A 14869-nucleotide genomic window follows, 5' to 3' on the forward strand; every position below is an offset into this window, starting at 1 on the left:
CTTATTATTTATTTTTTCCATCTCTCTGCTGCTGTATTTATTTCTACTGTGCAACATTTACAACAATTTGCTACCTTAACTGTGTTTCCACTGGCTTTATCTGTAACCCAATTTAAGTTTATTTTACAGTATAAAGAAAAATAGTGTATCTGAGTTCATATAAAATATTTACTTTGCTTACTAGTTGAACCTATTTTCTGGGAGTGTGCAACACACAAAATCATTATCTAGCCAAATAGGGTTAGGGTTTGCAAAATAACTCAAGTTGCAAAAAACAAAACAAAAGAGAAACCCCACAACTCATTAGGTTAACACTAACCAAGTTTAATATTTGTGTAAATGAAGCTGTTAGGCTAAGTGCTTTTCTGTATAAACAGCAAGAGACACGTTTGAAACAGCATTTGCTTTTTGCACAACAGGGTCTTGTCTCACACACTAATAAAGTTAATAAATAAATAATGCAGACTGTTTTGGGGAGAAAGAGAAAAGGTTGGGAGGGGGAGCTGAAAGTGTGCCACATTGCATATAAAGAATGCTGTTTTGCTATCCTCAATCACAAAACAATAAATGGGGGTACTGCAATGCCGTTTCGAATCTTGAGCACGCCAACCTTTTCCACTGCAAAACAGGGACACACAAAATCTTGAAAGCTGGTGTGGAAGGTATACAAGTGTTGCATGATATCAGTGTTAAAAAACGACAGAGTCCCTTCATCATAGTCCAGCAGGAGGCCAATCCTCTGGGGAGGAACAGTGATCTTGATGTCCGGTGTCATCCCATCATTCAGAAATTCGTAGATGTGGCTACATAAGGAAAAAGAAACTTTCAGATCAGAAGCTTTAAAAGATAACTTGGTATTAGCAAGTTATTATTAGCAAGAAGTGGGTTGGCATCTCATGAAAGAGTTGCCCATTTTCTGATAGCCCACACGACTTCCCTGGCAAGGATCTCATAACACAGATCTGTACTCCCAACCTTGAGATGTTCAACAACTAATTCTCTTTAGGAGAAAATGCATCTGTAGATACAGATCTGAACATCCCATTTACTTTTGGTCTGAGCTTAAAGCAATTCAGGAGAAGGACTGGGTGACAAAGCTACTGTACTGTACTTCCTACATTGCTGAATGTGCTAAACTTTTATCCCAAGATAAGTTGTCTTTCAGAACATTTGATTCACCAAATAGAATCAAGCCAAGTTATGCCTGATTCATCAGATAGAAGGCAAGTGATAATAGCCCCGATTTCTTTTCTTAAGAAGCAGGATGATTCCTGCTCTCTGAAGATGGACAGGGAACTTGGGCTTTGCAGTACAACTCCCAGCATTATTTGAGGTTATGGGATTTGTAGTCCTTGATGTGGCCCTCAGTGCACTCAGCTGTTTAGGAAATCCATGGAGTAAGCTGGTTGCAGTATAAAATCTTGCAGGCTGGTTGCAGTTCCATTGCAAGGGCTAAGATTAAATTGTACCTGGAGGGAGTAATGGTATGCTTCATACACCAGGAGGAATGGCTTGCGCCCAAATAGTCGTCTCTTGGTACATTTTCAGAAGCCACGCCAATGCAATAGTCAATGTTCTCATCAACATCCACCTCCCAGTAATGTTTTCCTTGGAACGGGATTGGGTGTCCCAATATAGCAATGGATCTAGTAAAAAAGAGAGAGGGTGGGAATATGGGTCAACTTTTAAGATGTTCACTTTATTGATGGAGTTGAGTCCATCTCCCGCATCTTCTTGTTATCCCAAAAATTGGGCATTAGTTAATATGTGGATAAGATTGGATTTTTTAGACTTCTGGGGAAGAAATGGTGGACTGAAGACGCCTCTAAAAATGGAGCCAACAACCATGGTGGAATGAAGAGCCAGAGAGTAGACCGGCTCTTCAGTAATTCCTCTCCAGACAAGGAGAGGACTTGAGAACACCCACAAGTGCTCCAGATAGTTGCTCCTAGTGAGGAGACCACAAGACAGCAGACTCCAGCAAGTTTAGAGCTCTGGGAGATGAGGGAAAAGCCATCTTGCTCAAACCGCAGTAGATGCCTTTGAAAAGACACTAAGTTTGCATGCTTTCTTTTCTAATCTGTTTTGAAATTGCTTGTTAATTGCTTTTCAATTATTAGGAACCTTTGGATTGACATGTCTTAAAGTACTGGGTGAGTTTCCTTCAATCCTTAGCAAAAGAAGTTTCAACTACAAGTTTAAGAACTTAAAAATATTGGGGGGGGGGAATAAACAGCAAAAGGGTAATTAAAACTTTGATTTTAGAAAGTTACAGACTAAGGGTCCAGATAAATTTGAAATAAGATTTGGAATTAATTATAAAGAATCCTTCCCATGGGAATATACTATTGTTTTGATTTTTTTTTTAAAAATAAGATTTTAAAAATTGGACACTAGAGGGAACTAGAGGGAACTAAAGATTACAATTAAAGGAGAAGAAACTTAAAATCGACTTATAATTATAGAATGAAGCAAAATATTTTAACATTGGACATATTGAAGGATATTTTTTGAACAATGGACCCAGAAGTTAATTTTAAGAGTGTCTGCCTCCATAGATAGACTGTCTAAAGATGTTATGGAAGAGGAACAAGTTCTACCTGACAAGATTGAGGCTGAGTTGAAAGTGAATTTAAAAATATAAATGTGATTAATAAAAAAATTAAAATGACAGGTTATAAGAATGATAAAGAAAAAGATGTTACACTGGATATACAAAAGAAACTGGCTGATATCTTAATATTCTTCTATTCTTTCTGTTTGTTTTTGTTCTTTCTTTTCTGCACCTTCTACTCTTTCTTTTTACTCTTCTATTTTTTTCAGTTTGTGCTAGCTTTTACTGTTGTAATTATAATCTTTATATATATATATATATATATATATATATATATATATATATATATATATATAATTGGATATTTGTGAGGTCCAAAGATCTGATTCAATCGTGCTTATCAATTATTTATACTGGGCATGCTTACTCACAAAAATTAGATGAGGAAATCTGGAATATCCCAGAAACTGGACATCCGTGGCTTGAGACATTGTAGGTGACTATATGCATTGGACTGCATTATACTGGTTTATGTAGAAAATTATCTCAGCTGTGGAATAGGATTTTTTCCCATTCAAGTAGTCAACTCTCTTCCTTTTGAGACAGATCCTAATCTGGGTGCTGCCACCAAGAAGCCCTGCTCTTCAACCCCAGATTAAGATGAGTCCTCCAATGGGTCACAAGCAAGGCCTTTCCAGCTGATCTTAGCCATGAGTCAGAGAAGGTGTTTGGTGAGATGATCTCGTAATCATTATGAGTAGCAGTATCAGCATTATTATCCATTACAGTTACTATCTGATTTATTTAAAATACTTTAATCTACAGATGCAATATCTTAATTCAATATCAGAACAACAAAAGCTCTAAAACTTAACCCCTGCGACTGTTTTCCCCCCTTTGCTCTCAGCTGTTGCAAGTAGTTTTGAACTGTCCAAAGTATATTTTCAGAGAACATGGGTTCTTTTAAAAGAAAGGATAGTGAAGCAATAAAATGGGATTTAAAGAATCCAGGATAGGCACAAAGGTCCCATACCTTGTAAAACTGTCCTCGCCAAAGGATAGGTCTCTTCGGGGGCTCTTGGTTTTGTGGCAGGCCAATGTCAGCCCATCTTCCAGGATGGTCAGCAAGGGGTGGGCTGTATTTTCATTGAGGGTAAACACAGTTCCTGTAGGAGGAAGTGAAATTCTGATGGTAACTACTCAATCCTATGAATCTGCTTGTACTTGCTTGCTGCTCCATGTGCTTGGAAGCTCCTCTTGGAACATCTACAGAGTACCACCTCCCTCATCCAAGCCAACATTTTCAATAAAGCTTTTAGTACCTACTCAGGGCATTTCATTGCAACATCTTAGCCAAAGCATGTCTACCCAATGCCCTCATTGGCTTCCCTTTTTTTCTCCTTCCTCTATGACATCTCTGGGTAGTTCCACGCACATAGGTGATGCTATATAAATCATCAAATTGATTATAACATTGACCCAACTTAAAACAACCAAGGGTTGGATGAAGAATACCATTTTAACTTTCACCACCTCATCTTCAGACTGCAAAAGAGTGGGTGATTTTATTCCAAAGTTAACCATTTTTGGAAGGGGGTGGTGGAAAATGGAGGTGTATGTGAGACTGCTCCCCATTTTCTTTCTTCTATGTGAGCAGCATTTGATTCCCTTCAAAGGAATCCCACCATTATAATTCAAGCAAACTACTATTTCCCCACAGCATCTATGGAATAATACCATATCACCATGTAGTTTCCCAAAAAAGGGGGAGAAAAGAAAAAATGGGCACCCCAGGTGCCAGTTTTCCCCATTTATAGGGACTTAGTAAGACTGGCTGGGGAATTCTGGGAGTTGAAGTCCACTCATCTTAAAGTGGCCAAGTTTGGACAACACTGGAGTACAGTATTAAATTCAACATGGAAACCATTTCTGGACTATATTTCTTTAAACTGGCTTGTACTGTATCCAAACTTTATTTTGTTCTTAACAGAAAGTTTTTAAATTTAAGCTTGTCATGATCGTTTAATAAGGATTGAATTTTCAGATTGGACAGACACTATCACAATCTTTTATCTTGACTTATAATTCATAACTTATTTTATACTGGTTACTCTCATTGCTTATTAAGTATTAATTCAATTTGAATATAGATTTAAAGTTTTAAACTGGTGTAAGATAGTCTAACAGGGAGAGCTGAATCACAGTTACTTAGAAATGCTTTATCTAATTTTTATCAATATTTGTAACCTCTTCTTATTCCTCTTTTCCCTCTTTTCCCTGTTTTTTTCTTTTTTTCCTCTCTGATCATTTTTGGAAATGAAGTAAAATAAATTTAAAAAGCACTACTTGCAATACTAAAAACAATATAAAATAGGATGCCACAATTTGCAAGAGTTTAGCACGTTCTTACTACCTGTGCTAAGGATGGATATAGGCTCACTCCTTTCACTAGAACCTCCCATATTGATGGCCTTCACAAACAGGAGGTAATTCTGCCTTGGCTCCAGATGAATCAGTGTCTCACAGTTTGGAATTCCAACAACAGATCTGGAAAAAAGGGGGAATACATGCTGAGAGTCACACTTGAAAGGAGTCATAAACTATTTGAGATCCCGAGAACCTCTGAAAGAGGTGAGAAGTAACAGAGAAAAGATACCTCCCAAATCTGTTTTATACAGAAGTGGAGACTGGAGATTAAAATGAAAGATAGAGTTAAACGGGTTTTACAAGGTATCAATGTGATTACTAGCTCACTCATAGAAGGCCCCAGGGACCTTGCATCTGATAACTTTGAGGCTTTTTTTACACCTGAAAAATCCATGTTAGTGTCTAGCCCACTGCAGTGCATTTGAAAATTGTGTTTCTCCCCGTTTATTGTGGAATCCTCCTTGGGAAAACTGCCCACTTAGGTGCATAACACATCGCATCAAGATAGGGAGTTTTTTATCCCCATTGTGAAATTGACCAAGGGTTTATGAAATTGACCAGAGGAAAGCAAAGGACCAAGGAGATGGTGGGAGGGAGATAGGACCCCCTCCCCCATCTCTGCTTCCTTTGAGCCACTGGTAAGCAGGAAATAATTAACTTCCCTTACTAACAACAGATATGAATGAATATTCTCTGTGGGTTTGCAGACAAAAAAGTGAATTAAAAAAAAAAAAGCAAGGTAGTAAACAGGGCCTGCTGTCAATAGCCAAAAACTTGAAAAAAACCTATTTGCCCATAGTTTGGTGTGTTCTTCCTGCTCACATTCTAAACACATTGGATCTGGCATGGTACTGCTGATCCCATGCCTCTTGAGCAGTGTTGTCCAAACTTGGCCACTTTAAGATGAGTGGACTTCAACTCCCAGAATTCCCCAGCCAGCCATGCTGGCTGGGGAATTCTGGGAGTTGAAGTCCACTCATCTTAAAGTGGTCAAGTATGGACAACACTGCTCTTAAGCGACTGCAACATTTTGGAAAACTACCACTCTCATGGCAAAAGGAGTTCTAGGGTGGATTGGGATGAATATTTCTTTTATGTCCCCTTTGACCTGAGGTCTCCAAGGGTTCTGTTGGGGTTGAGTAAGAGTTTGCTTCTTGGGCTTGTATGACGCTTCACTCTATATGACCATAACATCATGTCAAGTAAAAAAGCCAGCGCAACAAATAATTTGTAAAACCAATTACATAATTTTTGGAAGAATAGTATTGGTGGTTTCTTACATTGTTTTAGCCCTGATTATGGAAATGGAGTGTATGCCATTTCGAGATGGGTGCAACTGAAGTGTCCTGTAAGTCTGAGCCATAAAGAAATAGATAAGTATTATCAAATCAATACAATATATGCATAACAAACCCTGTGCAACTTACTCAGTAAGAATCTCTCCTCCATCTCCACCCGTCAGCTTGGATAATTCAACGGTGTAAGAATCCACAGGGTTAGTATCGTCACGGTCCCATCGTACCAGCGCGGAGTGTTCACAGCTCTGAATCACCTTCTCTTCAATAACAGGTGGCAAAGGAGCTAAAATCATAAACAATACAGTGTCTTTTGAAGCACTGAAAAACAAAAGCTGTTTTTTGTCGAGTGAAAATCTAGATTATAAGTAACCGAGACTCAGATCACTGATAAAAAGTTGGGCCGTGGATTTCTAGGCCCTTTTTTTTTTTAGATTTCTTTTATCCCACCTTTATTATTTTTATAAATAAAGCGGCGAGCATACCTAATACTCCTTCCTCCTCCTATTTTCCCCACAACAACAACCCTGTGAGCTGAGTTGGGCTGAGAGAGAGCGAGTGGCCCAAATTCACCAGCCGGCTTTCCTGCCCAAGGTGGGACTAGAACTCACCGTCTCCCGGTTTCTAGCCTGGGGCCTTCACCTCTAGACCAAACTGGCTTTCCAGCTGAGAACAGCATTCAAGCAATAAATAACACAAAATAAATAATAAAATAACACAATCAAAAATATAGAAACTTCAAGTTAGAAGCTATGAATAAAACGGCACTATTGATTTAAACTCCCTCCCCACCTTTCAATATAACTAAAGTAAGACAACCATACAGGATATGCAGTCCTTTTTAATATATAATTGGGTGAAACTTAAAAAAAAACATTAAAAAAATTAAAAGGTGGCGTTCCAAATCCTTACTTTCCTCAAAATAAGAAAAACCTTCATTGTTCCTGGCTTTTTGAGAAAGATTAGTACCTAAATTCAGTGCGGTCTGGATAAACCTTCATGGATAGGATTGCGATCTTAATCTCCCTCCCACAGCTTACAAAATATTAGCTTTGGTTGGGCTGCTTCCCACTTTGCATACGTCAATAACAGTTTATTCTTTTTCTAAACCAAATCATAACACTGGAAGCCGTTTACCTGTCATATACACTGCTCTTTCACTCGCTGAGCTGACCCCAGCTCCGTTTACCGCCTTTACCCAAAATTCATATTGTGCGTTCGGTGCCAGATGAGTAACTGTACAGTAGGTTTCTTTCACATTTCGCCTAAACTCTGCAACTAGAAAGTGCAAGATTTAAGGAGCTGAAGCTTAGACTGACCAAGCCTCAAACTTTGTGTGACCCCCAGATAAACACTTTGGGACTCTCCAGAGCTCACATCCCGAAAATTGAACGGCCTGGGGGCAAAATAACCAGTGAAATGGTTGTATTAAACCTCCAGTAACTGGAGCAATCATGATGCTAGTAAGAAATACAGCAGATAAAATCACAATAAAACCAGCAGGTTGCCAAGATAGAAGTGCCACCACCATTGCTATCTTGGCAGATCCACCTCAAGGCAGATGTTGCCATTAAGAGTTTAGTTAAAGCCATTTTTTTTCATTCCACCTGATCTGGCTTTTTGTCTCCTTACCTTCTTGCTCCTCGTCTGATGTATCATTGCTCACTCGCTTGTAATAGAGTTGGTAGCTTTCAACAATGTCTTCTGAGAAAAAGCTCCAGCAGACTTTCACAGACGTCCCCGTAGCTGAATTGGGATCCTGAGCATTCATCACTGGTGCACAAGGAGGTGAAGACACTGAAATCAGAAAGGGGGAATTTTAAATTTTGCATAAGAGGACAGAAAACTATCAAACTTTAGCATTTGCTCACTGGTAAAAGCTGCTTTGCACCAGGATGGAATTTAACCCAGGAGATGGACTTCCTTTTCCATCAAAATCCATATTACTCCCATGAGCATCTGTGAAACATGCATTTCGACAGGGGGAAATCTTGTTAGCTACATTTTATTATGTCTCATCCAACTTCAGTGTAAATTAGATCAAATCATCTTCTTCTTCTTCTTCTTCTTCTTCTTCTTCTTCTTCTTCTTCTTCTTCTTCTTCTTCTTCTTCTTCTTCTTCTTCTTCTTCTTCTTCTTCTTCGCCAGACCTACTTGATTTTTCTTGACTGAGCCTACTTTTTGGAGCATGGCTTCCAGCACATCATCAAAGGCCTACCATGGTTTTAGATGAAACATGTTGCACATCCCTGACATGTTTCATTGTCTTCTATATTTTCTTCCCTGATAGAATTCTGCATCCAACTAAGCACACGGAGATTTCCTTTATGGGGATCTCTTCTCTTTATGTTTTTGCAAATTGGTGGATTGTCCAAATTTGCTGATAAGTTGAGACTGATATAAGCCATGGATATATGAAGTAGGAGCAACAATAACATAAATTGTCCAGTAATCTCTCATGCAGAAGAAACTCCTTCAAATGTATCTTTTGGGCTTGTTCCTTTGCTGGAGAAGTTCTAGTATCTTAACTGTACATTCTGAAGCACATCCTCTAGGAAATGAAATCACAGGCTTCCAACTCAACCTACTGTTTTGTTTCGGTACCATAATGGACTTACTTGGGAAAGAATTAACAGACTCCATTAGTTCCTGAATGTCTGAGAAATCAATGACTCGGTCTACAAACTCTGCTGGAGTTGAGAGATCTACGTTCACATCCTTTTTCAAGAAGTTGTGCAATCTGAAAATGCCAGAGAAATCAGCATCAGATGGCATATGTTAATATTTATGCTATTCCAAAACATTTCTATTACATTATATATTTAAAACGTGGGCTCCACTCTTCTATTCAATACAGAATCAATTTACAAAAGAAATATCCATTAAATACAGCATTAAAATCCCAAATTAAACATGATAATTAAGAACTGCAGACTTCCAAATAATGTAACATTATTTTAAAATAGTGGTTCAATGATACATACAGGTTCAAATAAGAATGTTTCTGGTTGCTATTTAAAAGATTATAGGGAAAGGTTCATTGAATCTCTACAGCATCGGTGACATCATCACCAAGATCACCACATCACATGTGCTCATTGGCTCAGCTGGTTGCCACAATGACATCCATGGTAATTTTAAAGGTTGATATGGAGCTAATCATCTCAAACACAACTGAGCTCAGTAACTAATGTTCAAAAAGTAGGACAATAGTGGAAAAGAGACTCTGTTTGTTGGGCACCACAGCAAGACTGACCCCAGCATGCTTGAAAGATGCTTGGTTTTTTATTAATTTATGTAACCTCTGCCCCAAATCAACAGATCTCAGGACGGGATGCAATTAATAGCAGCAATTAAAAACAATCTAGATCAAAACAAAATGGAGACCCAACTGCTTGGCACTGAAATGAAAGCCAAATTCATGCCAAACTAGACTAAGAGATGTCTTTCCATAATTGACAATCCACATAAAATACTGCTCCCAGCAGTATTATACCAAGGAAACTAACCTTATGGCCAGATTTTAACACTGATAGATGTATAGAGGGATGACTACAGAAAGAGAAACTCTTAAAAATTCATATTTCAATATTACCTGTGTACTGTTGCAACTGCAGTCTGTTGAAGAAAGAGAGATTGATGATTACACTAATATATTACATATGCGCACACACACGCAGACATAATAATGATGTACTGACTTTTTCCCCAAGTCACTTCAAAATGAGGTAAGTTATTAAAAATTGCTATATTATTTTCGTGGCAAAATCCTGTGCATGTTTCCTCCAAAGTATACCCTAATATGTCTAATGAGGTAATTGCATTAGAGAAGTATGACTGAAATCGCAAACTAGAGATTGAAATAATGTCTTCACCGATGTCATGAGTTGTCAGATAAAAATGGCAGAATATTTCTCTTGTAATGCAAACCCAATTTTGTAATGAGGGGAGAGGAGGCAAAATTAAAATGCCATCTCAGGAGCCTACTAGGAACAGCAAGGTAGAATTTTTAATAATTACAAATAATAATTAAAATACAAAATAATAGCCCCTTTTGCAGAGAATCCAGAACAGTGACTCCTGCAGAGACCCACCGGTTTAGGTGAGGTGCTCTGGACTCACATGATCCTTTTGATATTTTAACTGTAGGTTTTTTTGAGAAAATATTAGCAATTTTCTCTGGCACATACTTTGAAAGTGGATGCAATAGAAATAGTTATTACATTTGTACTCTAGAAGCATTTAAGAGAGGGAAAAATCAATATGTGCATGTGTGTGTGTGTGTGTGTGTGTTAAATCTAAAGGTAGAATAAAGAGACGACTCCAAAGAGCAAAGGAAAAAAAAATACTGGAAAATTCCAGGCAGCAATGCAAGGTATGTCCATCTCTAAGTTTCTTAATAAAAAGCAGATAGTCCCTTCCAGATAGCCCAGAGCAAAATTAGAGAAATCAGTGTACTGAAATTACCTGCAATATTCTTAATGAAACCGTCTGCCCACCCCTCAAAGCCTCTGCTAACATCAGCAAGCAATTTGTTTAAACTGGACTGTTGAACCTTCGGATGTAGGACACTCCTAATGTGACGTCTTGTATAATAATTCTTAAACTGTTGATGGATGAAGTATTTTCCCCCAAAGGGGTTACACCAAATAATTGCTTTATTTTTAATTTTTGGTGCTTTTAAACTTGTTTCCTGCTGAGATTTGCTTTTAAACCATAAAATATAGGTTGCAGATTTTTAAAAATACATAAATGAAAAAATATAAAAATCTGCCTGCCATCGAGATCCAGGCAGGCAAGCACCAGAGAATCTATTTCAATCCCTTTCTGTTTGTGGATTGTTTTAATATTCCTGGAAGTGGCCTGACATGAGGAAAAATAGCCTTCCTCTTCCACAAGCCCACTCATCAATGAATTCCTGAACAACTATTGGTGCAATTCCATTTATTATTAATAATATCTTGGCATTTTATAAAGCACCCGTCACTCTGAACTCATCCTAAGTTAGAGCAGTATATGAATGTTGTATAAATTCAATAAGTAGATTGAGTGCATCTCCTTGAAAACCCATAGGTGTTTATAAAGGATTCAGTTCCAACTTAGATACCTTTACGTATGATTGAATATGGGGGCTTTGTTTGTGCAAAACAGATGCTATGCTGGGAAACCACAGACCTTTCCTTGAACTAGCTTCTCTAAACCAACCTTGGAACAGACTTACTGAGCCCAGGAATCAACTAAGTTAGACATTAACGATCTGTGAGTCTTACAAAGATGGCTATCTCTCAATACCTCCAGCTTTATTTTGGAAGACCTCTCTACAGTTGTTCCCTTCGTTCATTGCTGAACGGAAAGCTCAGCCTCAGATAGATAAATGGATATGCGCTTTAGAATACCATCTTTTCTTGTTTTAATTTTGCAATCTACTTTGCGTGTTCTTGTGTGAGAGAAACAGGGTGAAAATAAGAAATCAGATCTAACTTGCCTTTGGTCTTCATGTCATAGTTGACTGCAGATGTACATGTATCACTTTAAGCAGGACATCGGTCAGTTTTACGTGACAGAGAATCCTCTCTTGGACATATAAGAATATTATGTTGCACGGTCCCAAAGTCATCACGGAGTACAGCAGTGTTTCCCAACCTTGGCAAATGGAAGGTGTGTGGACTTCAACTCTCAGAATTCCCCAGCCAGCATGGCTGGCTGGGGAATTCTGGGAGTTGAAGTCCACACATCTTCCAGTTGCCAAGGTTGAAAAACACTGGAGTACAGTAACTGAGATTTTAAATTGTAATAGGTTATCTGGGGTTATCAGCTTTTTGGGTGCATAAATGATTCTGTGAATTAGAGATAAGTATATTGAATGGCAGCATTTCCCAGTTAGAAGGATTATACAACATAAGTTCATATTATACTGAAGTTTAGATGCAATCCTATTCATTCTCCTGATTGAGCTTTTTTGCCCAAACAAGTGAACTAATTCCTAACACCAGCAGTGGAATCTTGTGGGCTTCCTTTGTATTTTTTTCAGCCAATCCTAAAGCAATGGTTTTGAGATTGAAGACATTTCAGCATGGATTCTTCCCATCTTGTACCTTTATGGCTTCCACTTTTTTTTCACCCTGGTCAAGATTTTCAATGGTTTCCATCAGATCTTTGCAAGTATCCAGGTTTTCTCCACAGCTGACCAGCTGTTTATACAAAGCTTCCAGTTTCTCTTTCTTTTCCTCCCCCAAAGCCTGCATGTTTTCTTCATATCGTTGCTCAAGGATCTGTATTATGTCATTGTAATGCTTCTCAAAGTTCTGCTCCTGCCTGGTAAAATTCTCCTGGAAAGAAATATTTGCAGTTCAGTTGAGCATGCTCAGAGAGTTGACAACCAAATCTGGAGATAGCTCTAAGAAAAGAAAAGATTTTATGTACTTTTATTTATGCAGCATCAGTTTAACCCTCATGGATTCCTGCAAAGAATCCTTGGAACTACAAAGTTCTAGAAATTAGAAAATGCTGGACTGCCATAGAAAAATTAGGAAATATTTTAAGGGATGTCTTAAGGTAGGAATGACCAAACAATCCTCCAGATATGCCATGAAAGTTGGAACTAGAGCAATTACACTCAGATATATCTGGCTAGGTTAGAGAAGGCTCTAATCTGTACCCATTAACCAAAATAGATTGAAAATATCTCATTGGCCAAGATAGTTTTCCATATCACTTGGTTTTATCTGGTTTCGTATTATATGCAAACATCTGCCATAGGGCACCCTGGACATTCAGTCTACAACCAAATAGAGGATGAAAAAGAAAAGGTTAATGGATCCTAGTCTGGAAATCATAAGCTAAACAACATGTAGTTTGCTAGACAAGCCACAAGTGAGATGCTGTCATGGCAAGTAAGTAGCCAGTTACATCTTAATAAAACATTTGATAAGAATATCAAAAAAGGGTGCAGATTCCTCCTTCCAGGTAGGGTTGAAGGTGACTGTGTAAAGAATAATTAATAGGACAGGACAACAACTTTGGATTCCTTCAGCTAACAATACTTGTGATGTTTTGACCTCTGGTGGCAGAACAACAGATTTTGAACAGTTGGAGTGTCTTAAGTCTCTGACTTACTAAAAAACAATCCACGACGCCTTCTTCCTTATCCGTGTATGACATGACAAGATGCTGATGGACCTCTATAATGGACCTTCCTTTCCACTTCATGTAGGATCATCAACTTAGCTCCTGAGAGCATCTTACCTCTACTGTAATAAAAATTTCCTCCAAGTGGCTAGAAAAGTTTTCCAGGTATGCTATCTGGTCTTCCAATCGGCCAATGTTTTTTCGAAGCTCATCCTTTCAAAACAAAAAGTGGTTAAGTATCCTGCAATATTGCCTAGCAAAATGTTTCCCGCTTCCTATCTGGATGGGCTTACACTGTCCTCACCTTTGCGATTTCCACCACAGCAGCAAGAGACATGACTTCGTGCTCTTGGTGTTCATCATACTTGCTATTGGAGGGTCTCACTGGAACACAGCAAGTAATACAGTACAGTTCTTTCTCTTGGTAGGACTGTCTGCTTGCTTTCTCATCCCCAAGAATGTTATTGCCACCCTTCTCATGATCTTCTCTTGCATTCTCTGTGAGTTGCTGATCCTGATACGCCACATGAGGTGTGGTTTGCTTCTCTGTATCTTGTGTTGCCTTGTTGTCACACATGGATAGGTCTCGCCTTTGAAATGGTTCCTCTGGAACAAATTCTAAATCTTCAAGAGAGTCATAAAGCTCCAAATGATAAAACCTGGGGCTGTGTGGTTCATTCTTTTTGAACTGGGAGTCCATTCCGGAGAAGGAATATTAGATACCAAGTCAATAGGCAAAGGAAAGGTCTTGTGTGTTGCATCCCATCTTCCTGTAATGAGCACCTGTAAGAACAACAGAGGTATGATATGCAACAGAATTTATATTTAACATCTCAAAAAGTTAAGAAGGATCAACTTGATTAGCATCAGGAGACCATGAGGAAATCCAGTGGGACTGCAAATACTGGGAACTGGAGAAAACATTTGGGAAGAAGATAACATCAATCCACTTCCATTCTTTTGCCAAGAAAAATATATAGATGTATCCTGAAGTCATCAGGATGCACAATGGAAGAACTAGATGCCTAGGATACAGATAATGAGAAACAAAACAATGTAGACACCAATTAATTTTCGGATAGCCAGGGGTTGCTGTGGTTAGGACAATGATGTCAGATAGGTGAGGTTATATCATATATGCAGGTGGACCTGATATTTTTAGCCTTTTTCCTGTTCTTTGGAGGTGGATTCCCTTTCCTTTTAAAATACATTATTGTGGGCTTCCAGGACAGGTAGTCCCTGGGTTAAGAACACCCGGTTTACGGATGACCCATAGTTAAGAACGAAGCCTATTGTAGCAAAATTCGAGTTAAATACACAATGGTTCAAGTTAAATACACAATGGTTCTCATTCATTACACAATACTACTTATACAGTATTATATAATAATACTGTTCCAGCTTACGTACAAATTCAACTTAAGGACAGACCTTGGGAACGGAACTCATCCTTAAACTGGGGACT

At 38.3% G+C, this 14869-nt stretch overlaps 1 protein-coding gene across 4 annotated transcripts in view; it reads right to left on the bottom strand.

Moving 5' to 3' along the window:
* FSD2 (fibronectin type III and SPRY domain containing 2) overlaps positions 1–14869 on the bottom strand; it is a 17587-nt gene continuing 2718 nt past the window's right edge. For all 4 annotated transcript variants that reach the window (XM_025170045.2, XM_088148604.1, XM_025170044.2 and 1 more), the window contains 12 exons: positions 13709–14187; positions 13522–13617; positions 12372–12605; positions 9872–9894; positions 8895–9016; positions 7909–8073; positions 7414–7554; positions 6409–6562; positions 4968–5101; positions 3588–3720; positions 1470–1646; positions 1–803 (listed from right to left, as the gene is read on the bottom strand). In XM_025170045.2, coding sequence (XP_025025813.1) covers positions 554–803; positions 1470–1646; positions 3588–3720; positions 4968–5101; positions 6409–6562; positions 7414–7554; positions 7909–8073; positions 8895–9016; positions 9872–9894; positions 12372–12605; positions 13522–13617; positions 13709–14104 — 2025 coding nt within the window. In that variant the 5' untranslated portion in view covers positions 14105–14187 and the 3' untranslated portion in view covers positions 1–553. The remainder of the gene's footprint in view (positions 804–1469; positions 1647–3587; positions 3721–4967; positions 5102–6408; positions 6563–7413; positions 7555–7908; positions 8074–8894; positions 9017–9871; positions 9895–12371; positions 12606–13521; positions 13618–13708; positions 14188–14869) is intronic.

Source organism: Python bivittatus, unplaced genomic scaffold, assembly GCF_059951505.1.
Source record: "Python bivittatus isolate LINGU-HERP-01145 unplaced genomic scaffold, Pbiv_v1 ctg000530_np1212, whole genome shotgun sequence".
Classification (NCBI taxonomy): domain Eukaryota; kingdom Metazoa; phylum Chordata; class Lepidosauria; order Squamata; family Pythonidae; genus Python; species Python bivittatus.